We start from the raw sequence: 18,891 nt of genomic DNA on the forward strand, positions 1-18,891 counted from the left end.
GATGGCCCCATATGAACATGCCTTTAAAGTCCTTCAATGCTTGAAATATGTTTGTAAACAAGCAAGGAGCAAGGAGGTACATGTAGCATGTAAAGTAGAAAAGAAAACAACCTTCAAAGACTTGATCTAGCTCTTGACTTTCTCTTTGCAGTCATGTACTGTAATAACATTGTAAGTACAATTTGATGTTGTATTTATGACTTGTTTGGCTACCTGAACCTTGTCTTGGAGATGCTGGCATGATCTGCTCTGCTTAAAATATATTTTGTCTGGAAATCTGAAGTGCTAGACAGTCATTCATTAAATTTTGTCTACCTGTACATTTGAACCACCCAGGCACTAACTAAAAGTGCCCTTCACCCCCACCTCCACCACCCCACCCCCCCCCCCCCCAAAAAAAAACACCCCATTAACAGCAAGATGTGTATCTGCTAAAATGGTCATGATATTCAAATCAACAGATTGTGTATTTTCTGAAACTTTAAAAGATACCGGTAATCCTTCCCAAGAAACATGTTTGACATGCAAGTACATGTAGGGTTCCTGTTTATTTTTTGATACATTTTTTTTAGTCAGGTGGGTCTCATCACATGACTTGATGGAGTAGAGTATTGATGGCTCAGACATCCAAGGGAAGTGGTGTTAGCCTACTTCTACATGTATGTGAACTTGTTCCTGGTTGTGTGCTAAGCCATGGACCTATGCCTGGCTAAACACTCTTATCAAGTTATCACCACAAACATTTCTGCTCCATTATACTGTATCTAAATTAATTACTGATTAATTACTAAACGGGATCCAAAACCTGAGCATGGATCTGGTAGACAATAGGCTTGTCCTCATCAGCTCCAGATTGCCAAATAGCCTGCTACATGTATATCTGATTTGCGTAATATCCTGAAAATACAAATCACGTCTTCATCAGCTCGAGACTTGACCTGGAAACTTGAAACTTGAAACTCAAGCTCAAGAAATTAGCTCAAGAAAATTTGCTCAGTGTTTGTGCATAGTGCAAGTCTTGTGCCAAATAAAGGGATATATTACAAACTAGCCCAAGATATCTTGGGATGATTATCTCAACCAAATATCCCCGCTAATTGCAACTTCGATCTGATGAAGACGCAAATTAACTGGATAATTTGTGATCGGGATAGTTCAAATAGCAGGATATTTTTGGCAATCTCAAGCTAATGAGGACAGACCTACATGTAATACAGGAAACGACATTTAATGAATCCCAAGGTAAAGTCAGGCCACTTGCACGAATTGAACAGTTAGAACCTAGGATTTATCAGGAAAATGAAGAATAAAAGTTCAGTTGGAGTCTTCCAGACTTCTCAGAAAGACCATTCCACTTGGAATTGGAAACTAGGCCACAAATAACTTTATAAATTATGAACCTATTTCGTGGTTCACACTCAATTTGGAGAATACAACTTGAACTTAGAGAATATGTGTACAGTGATTATAGTTTGTCAATGACCAGTGAAACAATTCAAGGATTCAGCTGTTATTTAAGATAAGTTGGTCAAGTTTTATGAAGAGGTCAGGGTCTCTGGCCTTGTTCACATTGGTTACTAGGCCTGTTTACACTCAGCTAAACTATAGTATAAAGCTTCATGTACATTTTCTTTGGGAAATGTATAGATACCCTTGTGACACAAGCTTTTGCTGTTTTTGCCATAATTTCAGTGGTGTGATTCAATTATTATTTTGAATTCAAATTTTGCTAATCTTGACCATTCACAAACTATGCAAAATGTTCATTTACACCAAAGTTGCTAGTTTGTTACTTACAGGAACTTAGCATTATGGCCAATATTTGTCTACTGCAGATAGTAGTATCAGGGTAGAATCATTAATTATTGTATCCTTCTACTGTAAATGTTTCAATTTGTACTAACAAGATTGTGGTATCAATTAGCTACATACATGCATTCGGCATGTCTGAGGGCGCGTTCATGCTTGATTTTGACGGCCAGAATCAGGCATCTGTTAAGCGTTCAGTTTAAAACACGATTGCGTTCATGCTCACTTTTGTAGAATCACCGAAAAACGGCGATCACGATCGCCGATCGTAAACTCACAAAAAGATGCGTTTACAATTTGTAAACGCGTTTAAATGGGGTCAACACACTGACCTCTAGTGGGTCTACGTAGCATGCGCACACAGGTTTGCGAATCCAGCTGAAGGCCACCCAAGGAGAATTGCCTGGAGAAGTGAGCATGAACAGTGCACCGTGGAACTGCGATTACGATGAGCGTTTACGATGAGCGTTACAAATCGCTCATTCTGCCTTCAAAATCAAGCATGAACGCGCCCTCAGATGCACTCAATGTACAATGTACACCCAAGATGTTTTCATTCAAGGGAAAGGCAGAAATATCTTACAAATATACTGTAAGATGAGTTAAATGATAATAACTGAAAAAGAATTCACATTGTATTGTACTAAAAGAATTCAATGATTTTTTTAATTCTAAGATTTGACAAACTAATGATTTCATAGTGAATTGACCTTATGAATATATATCAGTTACCTGTCTGACTATGCGAAGGTCATTAGAGGTCAAGTACTGAGACTACTGACATGCTTGTGTCTAGTAAAGAACATGTTAAGATGTCAATTGATTTATCTAAGATTGTCTGCAAATGATAGGCATAATGGGGGAAGTAGACCAAAGATAGTGAGTTGCAAAGTAGTACTGTTTTCCACCATTACATGTAGTTCAGTTACACAGCTAAAAACACCATTTTGAAAAATCATTATCTCTTTGGACTGCCATTTACACTACCATCAAAAACAGATCTGCATTCTTTCATCAATATTCAACTTCAAACACATTTGTTTTGGAAGTCCTTGCAGAAATGTGTCTTAAATGACATCCTCTTTCACATTATGTACAATTTAAGTGAAATTTTGGGGCTCCCAACACTTCATAGATCTGTGAAATTTGGGCAGGCGTGAATAACCAAAAAACTGTCCAGAGGTGGGTTTTTATTGATTTTGTTTTTTTGTGGTGTTCGCAGGTTATTCCATTAACCTGCTATTAATAAATGAACTACATTAATTGTTGCTATGTTAGGTAGGTCTTGTGGTAAATATTCAGGTTGTCCAGAACCACCTTCGTTTGAACAGTATGCATAAAATTTGAATATATTAGTAAACTGGTCTATTCCTTTAATATGGTTCTTTTATGTTGCTATTTAGTATTTTAGAGTTCTTCATACTGAGTCTGATTATAATTCTCACTACTTTTTAATTTAAATTAACATGAACTTGTCATGTTGCTGTTTATTATAGGGCTAAAGTCGTGAAGGTTACTGGTTACAACAAAGCCTGCACATGAGGTTCACCATGAAATCTGTGCAAGCAACGGGCTGGAGCAGGGTCTCATTGTTTGGTGCTGGTGTGATCACCACACCATTGTTTAGCACAAACTTATTTGTAACCAGTAACCTTGACAACTTAGCCAGTATGACATCACACTTCTGACGTCTATACTCTTTTGTCCAAAATCCTTCTCTTAGTTTTGTTCCTATTCTCCCTTGTTATTCTAGTTCACCCTGTTAATACTATGGTAAGCTTTTGGAGTTGAATTCTTTCTCCCACACATCTTCTGGTATAGGTTATATCAAGGAGTGCTGGTAAACTCCTTGGTTATATCACCTGAGTGGGATTGGAATGATGGGTTGAACCTTTGACCTTTGACTTGACCTGCTGGGTCATTTGTCATTTCACTTGGGATTAGGGGAGTGTTGTCATTATAGGAAAGGTTCTGAAGACTGAAAATGGTGATGAAAATACTGTCTAATAACTGTCTAGCCTACAGAGTACATGAAGATAAAAATTATTCTGTATTTATATACAGAATGATGTTTCATTGTTTTGTATGTCTATCTTAGCAGTTCTCATGTTACATCCATAACTGAGCATGGTAGAATATACATTTGTCCAAATGTTCAAACCTTTACATTAGTCTTATATGTACATTTTTTCATGTCGGCACATTTTTATTACTTTGATTAAATTGATTTACTTTTAATTTTATCCCTACTAAATGTATTTTTATTTAAAAAAAGTAGTGAGTCATTCTCTGATAGTCGTGGCTACATTTCAATCATTCAGATTATATGTTTCATGAATCATTCAATCTATTTTCATAATGTTTGCGAGGTCAGCCATATGTAACCTCAAATATGCTCTGCAAACCTATTTTCCTTTTGGGCATATTTACAAATCCAATTTCAAAACGAACTTTGAACAGTTCTGGCTCTAATTAATCATGTATGATGTGGACAATCTGATGTTTGTAGAAAACACGATTGTCTACATGCATGCACTATTGGTCTCATTGTATTTTGTTAGCTGAAGGTTTTTAATCTAACTCATTGGCACAAATCTTTTAAAAGAACTTTGATACGTACATGTAGCACTGGCATTTGCATTCAATTATTGCAAATGTTTATATATCCTCAAATATAAGTGACATGACTTTTTGTGTTTTATTTTGTGACAGGGAAAGGGGGTGGGGCTTTTTATGAGTTATAATGACAAAGTACACAAGCTTTCCATTGTTCTGTAATACATTTAGATAATTATTGCCATGCAATATACTACCCAAACATAAGGAAGTGAAATAGATATTTTTGACAAGTTTTGTACAGGTTTGTTCCTGGTTTGGTTTCATTTACTTTCATGACCTTTAAAGTTCAGTATGGGTGAGGTACGCACTGTTTTCATGCCTTGTTGCTTAGGTGAATTCCTCACATAACTCATTCAATCGGATTTAATTGCTTTAATAGATATGTGGTTCAAGTCGTGTAATAATACGTCTCTGTATATCTCTTAAAGGGGCAAAAAAATACAAGTGAAAAATGGACATGGTTTAGGGCAAGTAGCCTAAGAAAGAAAATCAAATAAAGCCTCAGAAAACAAAGAGGATTTACCATAAAGGAGAATGTTTGTGAATGGATGATGAAACAGAGAATCATTAAATGTGATAGTCTGACTAAAAATGAACCATTTGGGATAACAATTTTTTTAAATTAAATCCTTGATGATACAAAAAGAACTAGCAATGCATGTAGCTACATGCCAAACCGAATCTGCTCTAATTATACTGATATTTACTTCAAATTCTTGGTAGGGAAATTTGAATGAAAGTTTTAAAACAAATAGTGGATCCAGATTTGTAGCATATCAATTTATTGAAAGCTAATATCAAGATGTTTATTGCTCATAAATAAACATTTCAAGGACAGCTGAGTGTGAAAGCCTTTTGCATGGTAATATGTATATTTTTTCTGGCCAGAATAGATGAATATTACTATTCTAGTCTTCATAACACATTGATGTCCCCCTTTCGAATTTCTATCACTTTGTTCAAATAATAATCATGGAAACCTTTACTATTACAAATAGGTTACATGATCATATCCTCAAACCTTCAATGTTTAAACTTTTTTTCTGGCCAGAAATAATGAATACTATATTTAATATGGACCAAGCAATACTAGTGCTTCTTATTGAAAATGTTAACATTTAAAAGTTAGATATGATCGTTTCTTTCAACTTCAAGATAACAAGTGCAAATGGCACAATGAAAGCAGAAAGATGTCACAAGAATTGTGATTTTGTTTTGACTGGATGGCAATATATGGGACCATGTGTCAACATTATCTTTCAATAAAATTAAAAATAATTTAAAACATTTGGTTTTCTTTTCATATTTCTTTCAGGAGCAGGAGTTGTTACTCCTCCACCTAAGACTGCCCCCAAGCCTCGTGCCAAGCCAACCCTGCCAAGACGAGCCACAAGTGATGCTCTCCCTGTCCCAGCAGCCAAACCAACCAAAAGTTCCAAACCACCACCAGTGGTTGCTCAAAAGCCCAAGCCTGGCCAAGCTCCGGTCGTTTCCCCTAAGCCACCACCTCTGGAATCATCAAGACCTCGATCAGTGAGTGCTGGTGCAACGCCCTCTTCGGGGACAGCCCCTGCGGTGACCAATGGTGGTACTCCACCTCCTGTAGCCTTTAAGCCCAAGCCCAAGCCTCCACTCAAGAGGAAATCCTGGATTGCTTCTCCACAGCAATGCCTGGACCTCAAGGAAAATACAGGAACAACTGAAGCGATATCAGAGGAAAAGAGTACACCTGCTTCTGAGGAGTCTGTCTGTGACCAAACAGAGATTTCCCCACAAGATAAGACTGAGAAAGAGGAACAAAAGTGTGTAATAAGTGAAAGTATAGACCATAATTCATTATCACCTGAAGAAAGCAGAGAAAGCTCGGGTGATGCTGACAGTAATCAAATTAGTCAATCCACTGATGATGTATTAAGAAACTCAGATCCTGCGAATTTAGAAAGTCATGCACCGAATGATGAACTAGGACATCGTGAAACTTTGAAGAGTAACTCTATAGACAATACTGCTGCAACCCCTTCTGATTTGCCCGTTGATACTTCTGTGAGGGGTGAAGACTCTTCAGAAGTTCCAGTGCCACATGACAATGAAAGTATTAATAACGACTGTTCTCCTAAAGAAGATGCTTTAGAGACTGCTGATACTAATTCTATCACCCAATCCTGTGAAACATCAGCAAGTAGGAGCTCTGATGTTTCACCTGTACCTGACACAGATATTGTTCCTGATAGCGATTCACCCGCAGCTGTACAGGACAGTCTTCATAATTTGAGTGCTTCTTCAGACGTCACTGCCAACTCCATACCTACATACCAGCCAGAAAACCAAAGTGTCACAACAGATCCTACATCATGTGATGATGATGATGATGATGCCTTTGAGAAAACTGAAGATTCAACAAGGAAGGAGGAATCTGTAGTATCTCCAAAGCCCCCATTCCTGCCCCGCGTCGATCTCTGTCAAGTGTTTCTTCAGATGTGTCCTCTCAGTCTCTAGACTCTTATGACTTTCTAAGTAAGTATAATCAGGGGATTCTATTATGCAAGATTGGTTATTCCATATCCTGTCCTAATGGTTGAGGGTTTAATTAGTCAAAGATAAAGGTTCAAGTACATTGCAATAACAAAAATTAATTGTTGGACTGACAACCAAGAATGGATCGGTTTATAATTGTGACTACAAGAGAATGAATTTTTTATTTCCTTTATCTGAGCAGCAAGAGAGGAAGTATTTCCCAGGAAATACATGTAGGCTCTTGAGGTTCTAGAACTTATAGCTTTAAAGGGGCTAGGTGATAGAGAATTAATGCATTATCCATTGGCACCAATGCTAGTAATTTGTTTTTAGACATTTCTTAGATCATTACTCTTTCTATTGAACCGTAATGTCTGCATGATATCATGTTTATGAAGGATCAACTTTTTCCAGTGCCATTGTAACTCTCCCTGTACAAACAAGAACTATTTATTTTTTTATAATGATGGTACTTATTGGTTCGATGTTCTCGTCTTGTCTCTCACAGATAGAAGCAGAGGTGGCAGTTCTTTCAAAAGTCAAAAGTCCCAATCTGTCCGCAGCCAGGGAAGCAGCCGTCTTGGTTCAGACAGTGAGGATGAATGTGGAGTCTTTGAGGTCCAGCCGGAGATTGCAGAAGAAGACGAAGAAGAAGCGGAGGAAACAAGGGTTCATGCAGAGACCTCTGATCCTGATGAAAAGGACAGTTTGAAAGGACAGAACTCCAGCATCAGTGTTTTTGGAGATCTTCAAGAAAAGGAAGGACACATTGCTGAAAATGATGAAGACATTGTCCTTGTTTCACTGACAGCAGCGGCTCAAGGCAACACTGAGGTTGAGGAAGATACCAAAGCAAAAGAGAATGACCAGGTTGTTCCTGTACAAGAGCATAGCAGTATTCAAGAACCCACTGTTGAACAGTCTAAATCAAGCTCTGCTGTCGTAGAAGGTCAGGGTGATAACCATATAGCCCTTCAAAAAGACACTAGAACTCCAGAAAATACTGAGGATCCATCGAAAGCTGAGATTGAAGTTGGTGAAACTACTATAGGTGAATGTGTTGAGTTAGCTGCTGAGGATATACCTGTGTCCAGTTCAGAAATTAAGCAACCAGGAGTCAGTCGGGATATTGAGGAGAGCAAAGAAACTAAAGGGCAAGAACAACAAGAACTTCAAGAAAGAGAGGATGCCAAAGGGGAACTTGCGCAAGAATTAACTGAGGAAGGCAAAGTAGCAAGTGAGGAAGAAGAAGAGAGTGAAGAAGAATTTGATGAGATGGGGAAGCGGGTATTTTCGTTGTCAAGGAAGAAGAAGCCTGGAGTGCTGAAGTATTCCTCAGGAGAGTTCCATGAGCAGTATGAAGCTTCTGGAAAGGAAAAAGCAGTTTCTGAAAACTCTAAGAGCAAGGACTCTAAGAAGAAACCTAAAAAAGATCCAAAGAAAGGGAAGAAAGAGGTGGCAGAAGAGAATACTGTAATTGAAAATGTCCATAATAAATCAACAGCTGTTGTTCAAGAGGATCAAGGCGCCACTTCCGAGGAGGACAGACCATCAAAACCTCCAAGAATGCGTCCTGGGGCAACACCAGAAGAACTAGAAGTTGGGAGAGCATCCACCACTTCAGATGTCTCTACCACTCCCTTGGAAGGTGAGGATGCTGTACGACCTCTCCCGGCTCCAAGAAGCTCTTTTTCCAGACCGTTCTCTCGACCAAAGATCAGTCTTAGCCATCGGGTGAGGAGTGTCGACGTAGAGAGTGATGAAGATGATGAAAGCTCCCTCACTGGCGACGTGGAAGTTGCTGGTGGTGCAGATGATGATGCATCCAGAGAGAAGCACATCGTCAATGGAGGAGGAGCAGGAGCTGTTGTGACTCAAGTGGATTCAGACGGAGAGGAGGAAGTGTTCATAGGCGGTATGCCATCCAGCTCCATGTGTACACAAACAGCTTTTGTAGATCAGACCTCTATCACTTCATCAGCAGATGAATCAACAGAAAAGAGTGCTTTACAGCAAGGGAACAATCCCCAACAGTTCCGCCACTTTGCTACTATCGAGCCAGTAGGGAATGCAGCACTAAGAAGTTCCTCTGTGGAGGTCCCTGCTGGCAATCCAACCCTTATGTCAGGACCAGCAGACACCCTCTCTAATCTCAGTGAGAATCAGTCTGTCGCTATTAGTATCACTGAATCAGAACCATTAAGCGACAGTGCAGAGTTCCCTGCACATCACTCGGAGCATGCCATCAATAAGCCCTGGTCTGAAGTGGCTGCAGTGACTGTCTCTGTGACAACCATGCCAGAGCCCCTCGTTCCACAATTCACCCGTGTGGAGGGCGATTCCTCAACGTCGAGCAGTTCTTCATCGCTGGTCCCCTGTCAACCCATCGTCAAAGAGCCCAGAAGTCTTGATTCCAGTCAGGACGATGATGAAGATAATGATGGTGATGACGACAATAGGAATATGTATGATAAGATTGACATCTATGATGCGAGCTACAAAAAGAAAGACTGGAAATATCGCGAGACTGATGAGGAGCTTAGGATGAGCACACAACCTGATCCTGAAAATGGTATGTCACCTTGGTGTGCGTATTTCTTGCATAACTCATCACTGTTAGTCCTACCTTGTAGTTGCATGTTCTAACATCCATATTCCATCCAACTTTTTAGCTTGATTACAATGTGTTAACCATTTGTATTTAAAAGTTTTAAATTCAAAGTAACAAAGAATGATTACATATTTAGTGAAAGATATCACTCGTTTGGAAAATTGTGAAAGTCAATGATCCCTGTGAAGCTGGACCAGGCTAAGCACAAACTCTCTTATACAGGATGTGGGAGAAAATTGTTTGTGTTTTTAATTAAAAATATCTCCCTTCTGGAAAACTAATAAAGTGTATATTTTTGCAACAATTTCAAACATTTAGATGTTGAAGCAGATGAGGCCAAAGACACGATCAGCCAACTGTCGGAGTCATCATCCCTCGCTACCACAGCCTCCGAGCAGGAGTTCAAATCCAGCTTTGGAGAGCGTCCTCATCGCATCCAGAGAAGGAGGGGCTCGGAGGACTTTGTGCGATTGTCCAGAATTAGTAAGTTCTTGGCTTCTAGTTAGTCCCGGTCACACTGCAGTGATTTTTGTTACCCGTTTGACTCCTAAAAACCTCACATTCCCATGTGCCAAACATCAGGAACCAACCATCTCACTCCACCTTGCTGCAGTTATCGCCGCTATGCAATGAGAATCGCAACATTCTGCCTTTCACAAAAGTAAATGGTTTTGATTGTATTAGTTCTTTTTTTCGTCAAAAAAAAAAAGAAAGACATTTTGTTACTTATTACATTGCCAGAAAAATGACACAATGTATATCCGTTAAGATTGAATATACTCACAGTGTCCTTGTAGGACTAAACAGTAGAGAGCACTGTACCAACAAAAACTTGCTTTGTAGACTGTGCTTGAAGGAGCAAGAGTTCTCTAAACAAATTGAAATATCTCACTTCCAAAAAGATTTTATGCCTGAAATACCAATACTTGTCCACTGAGTGTCTGTATGGAACCCTCTCAGACAACACGGGAATACAGAAGAGTTTTTCTTTTTCTATCACGTTTATGATAACATGTATGCCTTACATCTTCCTAGAATTATTGCAAAGTATTTTAAGATGACCACTTGAACCACAGTGATTTTCTCCTTTGTGCCAATTTGTCCCGTCACCCTTTATTGTTCTGACCCTTAGGTCGAGAGCGGACGATCACTCTTCGCAGACAAGATGGCACCTATGGCTTGAGGATACAGAAGAGCAAACCAGTGGTTATTACAACCTTAGACCCAGGTAAGATTCTTCTTACTGTTCTAGGATACCCCCTGGAAATCCACCCCCTATCAACTACCCCCTAGGACAACTATCCTAGGGGCTAGTTGGCCGGGGGGCAGTTGTCTGGGGAGTAGTTGTCCGGGGGTAATTGTCCCAGGGGGTAGTCGTCCTAGAGGGTGGCTGTCCTAGGGGGTAGTTATCTGGAGGGTAGATGTCCAGGGGGTATGTGTCTGGATACGACTTCTTACTATCAAAAGAGACAGTCCACCTTTAGAACTGGGTTGTTTCAGGACAAGTCCAAGCTACTTTGTCTGTGAACCGACATGAGCTCCTGCGACAATGCTGATAGGCTTTATTTTGTCAAAGGTGTAGGGTTAGGGTTAGAGTTTCATTTGGGTTTTAGGTTTGGTTAGGGTTAGGGTTAAGGTGAGGCATAGTGCTGGGCCCAGGGTTGGGGTTAAGAATTCAGTTAGTGTAGGAAATTTGATCATGAGCGATTGTCGCAGGAGCAATTATCGTATAACCATTTTGACATGAGTTACTGATCACATCTAAAATGTTAGTATATCTAAGTTGATAGCACTTCTAGAGCTAACTTGAATATCGAGGATAATGATACTTTGCAATGGATTGGTTGCCAAATGATCAAATTCCTTCGAGCCAAATTTTAATGAAAAAGCTTAGAATGCAAGAAACAGAATATTTGAGGAAAATCTAATGAAGGATGAGAAAGTTATGAATTTTTAGATCAAAAACAAATTGTCAACCTTATGATTACCCTTTTGAGTATTGCTTCATTTTGTCAAAATATCCATCCTGGTTTTTGATGGGTTCTTTTAAAACATGTGCCAAACAATATATCTAGAATTTCAAATTTTCTCAGCTGTAGATACTTACTGGTTCATCATAAAGTCACCTTGGTGCACAAGATAGATTTGGATTACCAGTAGCAGAATTCTTGTTTCTAGACCGCCGGCACTTCTTGATGCCATACCAGGGGAATGTGTCACAAAGATCCCAAGTCAAACTCAACTCTAAGTTGGACTTACATATTATGGAGAGCCATTTGTAGCCTTAAAATAAAACATATTCAAAAGCAAAAAGTCAAGTATTTTAAACTTTTCATAGATTTCACATCAAGAACACTAAATTTCCTTGATAATGGAAAATATGAATGATCTGAATCAACATTTTATGCCTTTTAAAATAACTTTCACAAAATACTTTCAAACATGGTAACGGCTTTTCATAATTATTAAGTTCAACTTAGGATCTTCATGAAACACCCCCCCCCCCCCCCGGCCCCCCAAGTCACATATATTTAAGATGAGAGTTATCTTTCCATGCATGTCTGTTCAATCCCTCACTGTGTACGACCACATTTCTATGCCATTCAGGAGGTGCTGCAGAGAATGCGGGGTTAAAGGTCGGTGATATGGTCATTAAAGTCAACGGTCAAGATGTGAGACAAGTACGCCATTCAGAAGTGGTCAAGATAGCCACAGAAGGTATGTAATGGTCATCTTTATTGCCATCATGTTCTTTGTAAGAAGTGTTATCATGCTGATTATACAACATCCATAGAGAGTTTCAATCTAGTAATGGTGGGAGTGGGGTTTTATTTTCACCACTGTAGCTGAACATATGGGAAGGCAGCCACAAAGTATTAACCTGGCCGGGTTTAGCCACATTACCATAAGGTGCTGATAGGTTTCCAGGGGGGTGTTTCACAAAAAACTTAGATCAACATTATGTTGACCTTAACTATGGCAGGCCGTTCATGCCCCTGGTAGGTCTCACCATTAGTCTCTCAATTAGGATCTTTAGATAATATTTTTTTCTTCAATAATAAACTATACAAAAATGTAAATTCTGTAGATTTGTGACCACGATTTGTTCATTCCTTGAGAAACCAATGCCAGGAATTTTAGAGGAACTAGTGGCATGAAAGGCCTGCAATAGTTAAGTCCAACAAAAAGTCGATCTTAGTCTTTGTGAAACACTCCCCAGGAGTTACCTACTATCAGGTACCCATGCACTATGTCTACGTTGAGAGTGGCATATTAGCTAAATGACTTGCTAAAGGACATTCAAGCTGTGACCGGGAATGGAACAGTGATGTTTCACCATTTGATCCAGAGCAAGGAGTCACTACATCTATAATTTACTCAATGTGATTTTATATTTTGTTGCCTGATCGATGCAGTCAATGATATCTTGATTTTGTTGTTGCTGTTGAAGCTCCTAGACCATTGTGCCTGTTGTAGGGACTGTGCTATGCAACAGTCTCAACCTCAATGGTGATCATTTCAAGTGCCGGGTAGGAACCTGTGCTACCTATTGACAATGGGTTCATCTTTATTAGTGGTAACATTCACTGAATTATACGTCAATAAGATTCTGTGTTAGTAGATGATGTCAATGATATCTTGATTTTGTTGTTGTTGTTGCAGCTCCGGAGCCGTTGGTGATTGTTGTAGGGACTGTGGTATGCAACAGTCTCAACGTCCAAGGTGATCATACCATCATGAGTGGCTTCATGCACAAGATGGCCAATGCCGGTCCGATCAAACAGTGGAGAAAAAGATGGTTTGTTCTAAAACATGACAACTGCCTCTACTTCTACAAGACTGAGAATGTGAGTCTACTTCCAGATTAATTTATTTTTGCCCTATTTCTAGGATTTATTGACATAAAATATTTGTTTCTTTGATATACTTTACATGCCTGTTTAGAGCCAGAAGAGCATCAACACATATTTTCTGTTTACAGTCACTGCCCTTTTTCTCAGCAGACATTATAATTATTGTGAACAATTTGTAATAATGCAGACAGGGCATATTTCACTTGCATAGAAATTTTATTTAGAATTCAAATCACAGAATTACTCATTTATGTTCTAATGTTTGAACAGAAGCATGAGGTTAGATAGCATCTACTGAGAGCCAGAAAGATGTTAATTGTATGTCAAAGTATACCAGCCCTTTTGCCTCTCATCTGACAATAATTAGAGTTCTTTCTACTGTTTTCAAAATGAATATACAGTCAAATCTGTATATAGCAACTGCCTAAAGGAAACACAAAAAGTGGTCTTTGTAAACAGGTTCCTTTAGTACATCTTTCAATGAGAAACCATTTTCAAGGGAAACAAAAAATGTGGTCTTTGTAGACAGGTGGTCACTAAAGCAGGTTTGACTGTAATACTTCATCCCTAATCTATATAAGTACATTATCTCTCCTTCAATATATTTTCCATGCAGGATAAACTTCCCCAGGGAGCAATAGTCCTGCAGAACTACACAGTAACCAAGGCTAGGGATGCCGGCAAACAATTCTCATTTAAACTCACCAAAGAGGGCGCCAGAACATATGTCTTCTACACAGCCAATGAGGAGGAGATGAGCAGGTGAGAATTTTTTTTCTTCTTTCCTTTGATATTTGTCAAATGTTTTAGAAAACCAGCTAGATGAAGGGACTATGAGCAATAGGCTTCAAACTTGGAGGTCCCATTTTTGTTATAGCCCAGTTATCCCCACTTTTTTTCTTCATTCTTTATCTTAATCCAGTGACTACTGTATCCTCTAATCCACATAGGTTTAATACAGGGATCACCCAGTTCCCATAGGCAGAGGGCCAACTGTGTTGATAAGTTTGTGTTTTGATAAGCTAATATTCAATCCTCTCATGACAATCTGATTGTTTTATTTGGGCAGTCCTGTTGAGTGTACATGTTAATATCAAGTTTACATGTTATGTTTACCCAAAGTTAACATTCATAATGGTAGACCTACTAGATCTCTACATATTTCGTCATCTGGCCAAGCGAGGGAAAACCCCTGAAGCACTTATATATGTATTAGGAATGTCCTATGATGTCGTTGCTGGAGTGGATTAATGGTTAAAAATAATAAGACAATGTAGTTGATTTCAAAGCAAAAAGTTCAATTTATTTTCTGTGGCTCGACAAATTATGTTAATCGTCAGCTGTCAGCTAGTGGGGAATTTACTGAAATACTCTTTTATGTATATTCTGAATGACCTTCTAGCTCTCCAGCAGACAAAATGCTATAAAATAATCACACCAGTTGTTACTTGACTAGAATTGATGGCCCACCTCTGTTTTTAAACTAAATTTATGTCCGTCCATCAGTTGGGTAATGCCATCAACAGAGTTTGTGAATGGTATGAAACAATCTCACCAAGTGTTACTTATGGAGTGAATAGCTCACCTTTTATATGGGACACCACTGACATAATGTATGTTTAATACTGCTTTCTAACTGGGTTCTATCGGATTCACACCGATGAAAATACCGATTGAATTTTCCTTATGTAAACAGAGGTGAAACTGCAGTTTTCCCCCTGTCGATTTCTAACTGCCAGTGAAATTCACTCGCTGTGGCGAGCCCTTGCCGGAAGTGAAGAATTATTGCGTAATTATTAAGCCCGCGCTCCATCTAGCTAGCATGCAGCATGTTCAACCATAAGTCAACAAACACAGCTGGTTACGATAAAGTGCGCGTATACTGCAACCTTTGACCATTTTAATCGCTGTTTTAATCGCCTTTTTCTCCCAAACGTTTTCTAACTGGCCGTTTCATCGGTGTAGCACCGATAGAATGAGAATTTAATCGCCTATTTCTCTTCTTTTCATCGGCTATTTAATCACCTTTTTCTCCTCTGTTGCTTTCTAACTGACCATTTCATCGGATGCGTCCGGATGCATCTGATGAAAATCAGTGCAGTTAGAAAAGGGTATTAGATATATATGTTTAAGATTGATATAGAAATCAATAAATCAAATCAAATCAAATCAAAAGAATATTCTCCAAACCTATATCTCTTTTTCCAGTTGGGGTAAGGCCATTAACGATGCGGCCAACCCGAGCCACAAGACGGACGTCTGGCTGGACATTAGCACCCACAACGTGAGTCTGCCGGCCCTGTCAATCAAGGACCCAGAATGCAATGGGTTCCTCACCAAATGGAACGGCAAGATGAAGAATGCTCGGAGACGGTTCTGTGTTCTGAAGGATGCCTGCCTCTATTATTACAAGGAGATGGATGCCCTGGATGCACAAGGTTTGTTGTTTGTTTGTCTTGAAGTAGAAATCATTTAACTGATTTGAGTTAAAGCCCCACTGTACTACTTGTAGCTACTTGCTCCCTCTATGTAGAAAACAATGCCTAAGCGGTGCCCGTTGGTCCCCCATCATCCTCTTTTCTTATGTTAATTGAGAGCTGAGTTGATGAGAAAGCCACCTGTCAGTGACCACACTGGGTGGTCTAATCCCTCCTGGCCAAACTAGTGCAGACGGGCTTTAAGGATATGTTTGTTGTCTTTTTTAAAAGTGCCGATCATCATGCATGAGATTGCTTTTCAGCCAATGAAGGGTAGATTTTAGTGAGGAAGTGAATATTAGTTTGAAAATGAGTTTTCCTACCAAACGAAACAGGATATTAAAGACATCTACTGAAATGGACACCTGAAATATGTATACAAAAAGTTCCAGTGGTCATAGAATTGAAAGTTGAATTACCCTGGCTAAAATTATGTCTAAACTATTAGAATTCTTGACTTTCCAAATCAAAATCTACATTGCCAAGAGAACAGATTGAAAAAAATTGCATTACTTGTTAGTATGATGTACTGCAAAAAAGAAATGATGGCAATGAGAGCTACATGAGATAATAACTTTGTCCTAGATTTGTCACGGAATTCATTTGGACTACTTGCATGGAGAAATTGTAAATGAATGTAAAATCATTTTCATCTCTAGGTGTGGTTCATCTCCATGGTTACAGCATCCAGGAGTCGGAGCTGAAGGGTAAGAAGTTTGCCTTCATCCTGAAGCCACCGGATGAAGAGCTGAGAGAGTTCTACTTCTTTGCAGATCACGACACAGATCGTAAAAGGTATTTTGAAGTCACCAAGTTCGTTTATTTGAATTGGGAGATACTTAAAGATGTGTCTGGTGATGAGTGTTTTCACCTTGATGTCATGATTGTCTTGATCATAGTCATGCACCATCATCATCATCATCACCTTCAACATTGAGAGTTTCATCATTTTCATATCTGTTATCATCATTTCTAAATCCTACATTGTCATTAACATGATCGTCATCAACATTTTCATCATCATTAATCCTCATCATCATGTATCATCGTCATAATATTCAACATTTTCACCACAGTCATGGTAATGTGGTTGTCATCATCACGATTTAATCTTACATTGTCATCATTTTCATCATCATCAGTCCACATGATCATGTGAATCATTAAAGGTCTGGACCAGTTTTCGAAAAGCCCCCCCCCCCCCCCCTCTCAAAAATGAAATGGAAGCTCTTATCACCAATCATGTGAAAGAATATGTTTTGACTAACCGCCTACTAATTCATATATTTGGTAAATTGTTATATCTATCCGGACTGGATAGATATATAGTCCCATATACATCTTTCTGTGTACAGTGCTTATAACTTTACCAAGATTTGGCCAAATTTCTTATCATTTTGATGATTCCAGAATCTTGCAGTAAACACCAATACTTATATGCTAGACGATCAACCTTTTCTGATCAATTCCACAACGTTTCTTTCACAATGCAATCGCATGACCAGAACTGGTCTATACCTTTAACCAGTTGTGTTTTCTAATTACAGATTCCACAAAAAAATAAAGAAGGGTAGAAAGGTAACAATCCCAACAATAATTGTGTAGACTTTCCAGCGTTTAATCAATTTATTTGCAACTCAAGAAAAAATTATATCAAAGAATGCTTTGATTGTCGCTATTGTAATTCTGTGTTTCTTCTCACTTTTCCATGATAGATGGGTAGCTGCCCTCGCATCCTCCATAGGTCGGTGGATCTCTACCAATAACCCTGATGATGGAGAAGATGAAGGAACAGAGATGTATATATGAGACCAGATGCACCAAAGATCCATCGTCATTGCTATACTCCCAGCTCATTCTGTAAAACCAGAAACTTCCGCAAATTTTGTTGATGTTTGAGATTTCCGAACGTTTCATTCCACAAAATTATTAGATCACAACACAGAATATTTGCAGTTTGCTAAAGGTTCTTGCCATGAAAATGACCATCATGACAAACAGTTCCTGACAGTTTCATGCTGTGAAGTTTCTGGTTTTGCAGCACCTTGGATTTAATAGTTTGTAACAAATGGAGTCAATCCATATTTGAGCAGTTTAATACACCTAGTTGTAAAGTTTACAATCTTCAGTAATCTTCCAGATGCTACCTTTGTTTCCATGGTGATTAGTTGTGTAACTGATGAAGCCACTCCAAATATCAAAGTGCAGTAAGATGATGATATGGAGTTGTAATCATTTGGTAACCCTGCAGTTGCTATATAGCTACGTCTCTTTGGTGATTAAGATAGTACCTTAGAATGATATGAGCAAGGTTAGGTCAAAGTTGATTGGGTTTTCCATAACTGGTAGCCAACTAACTCCTACCATTGTTTCAACAAAAGTCCAAGTCCACTCAACTGTCTGTGGTGAAAAGGTTAAATGTTGATGTGCCACATTGCTCTGGCAAGATTTTGGTACCATTTGAATCCCTTCACCTTAGAATGATATGAGCAAGGTTAGGTCAAAGTTGATTGGGTTTTCCATAACTGGTAGCCAACTAACTCCTACCCTTGTTTCAACAAAAGTCCAAGTCCACTCAACTGTCTGTGGTGAAAAGGTTAAATGTTGATGTGCCACATTGCTCTGGCAAGATTTTGGTACCATTTGAATCCCCTTTATCATTTTCTTCCATCCTTTTTATATGAACTTAAAATCATGTAAAATAACGCTTAATCTGGAGCAAAGTCTATTTTCTAAATTGCTGTGTTGATTTTAGGCAGGGCTAGCATTGTATTCAGAATATGTATTACAATCCTGTGAAGTTTTTCTCTCGTTTATGTATATACATGTATCTTAGCAGTGGCCTAGCTACCATGGGGTATTATAAAGGGCCACTTGCCCACCCTGCAATTGAATGACAAAAAGAAAGGGGGAAAGGGGGAGACCTAAAGAAAAAAAGAAAGGAGGAAAGGGGGGCAACAAAAGAGAAAAAGAAAAGAGAAAGGGGAGAGAAAAGTGAAGAGGAAAA

The 18,891-nt window shown here is 38.9% G+C and overlaps 2 protein-coding genes across 4 annotated transcripts in view; both read left to right on the forward strand.

The window, feature by feature from the left end:
• The window catches only part of LOC115924773 (acidic repeat-containing protein-like), a 21,979-nt gene extending 13,657 nt beyond the window's left edge, over window positions 1-8,322 (forward strand). For all 3 annotated transcript variants that reach the window (XM_030987600.1, XM_030987594.1, XM_030987590.1), the window contains 2 exons: window positions 5,744-6,942; window positions 7,451-8,322. In XM_030987600.1, the coding sequence (XP_030843460.1) occupies window positions 5,744-6,924 (1,181 nt within the window). In that variant the 3' untranslated portion in view covers window positions 6,925-6,942; window positions 7,451-8,322. The remainder of the gene's footprint in view (window positions 1-5,743; window positions 6,943-7,450) is intronic.
• LOC115918701 lies at window positions 7,000-18,660 on the forward strand. The gene is made up of 10 exons (XM_030987347.1): window positions 7,000-7,009; window positions 7,451-9,514; window positions 9,872-10,036; window positions 10,686-10,781; window positions 12,161-12,271; window positions 13,217-13,401; window positions 14,024-14,169; window positions 15,616-15,845; window positions 16,544-16,679; window positions 17,600-18,660. The coding sequence occupies exons 1-10, from the start codon at window positions 7,000-7,002 to the stop codon at window positions 17,691-17,693; spliced, it is 3,237 nt and encodes a 1,078-aa protein (XP_030843207.1). The 3' UTR covers window positions 17,694-18,660.
• Window positions 18,661-18,891: the final 231 nt, after the last annotated feature.

Source organism: Strongylocentrotus purpuratus, unplaced genomic scaffold (genome assembly GCF_000002235.5).
Source record: "Strongylocentrotus purpuratus isolate Spur 01 unplaced genomic scaffold, Spur_5.0 spur5_contig_839, whole genome shotgun sequence".
NCBI lineage: Eukaryota > Metazoa > Echinodermata > Echinoidea > Camarodonta > Strongylocentrotidae > Strongylocentrotus > Strongylocentrotus purpuratus.

Bases quoted from the DNA above. Each gene is read 5' to 3' on its own strand.
- LOC115918701 (XM_030987347.1), top strand. The intron at 9,515-9,871 runs GTATGTCACCTT...TCAAACATTTAG, and splicing joins ACAACCTGATCCTGAAAATG to ATGTTGAAGCAGATGAGGCC. The intron at 12,272-13,216 runs GTATGTAATGGT...TTGTTGTTGCAG, and splicing joins GGTCAAGATAGCCACAGAAG to CTCCGGAGCCGTTGGTGATT.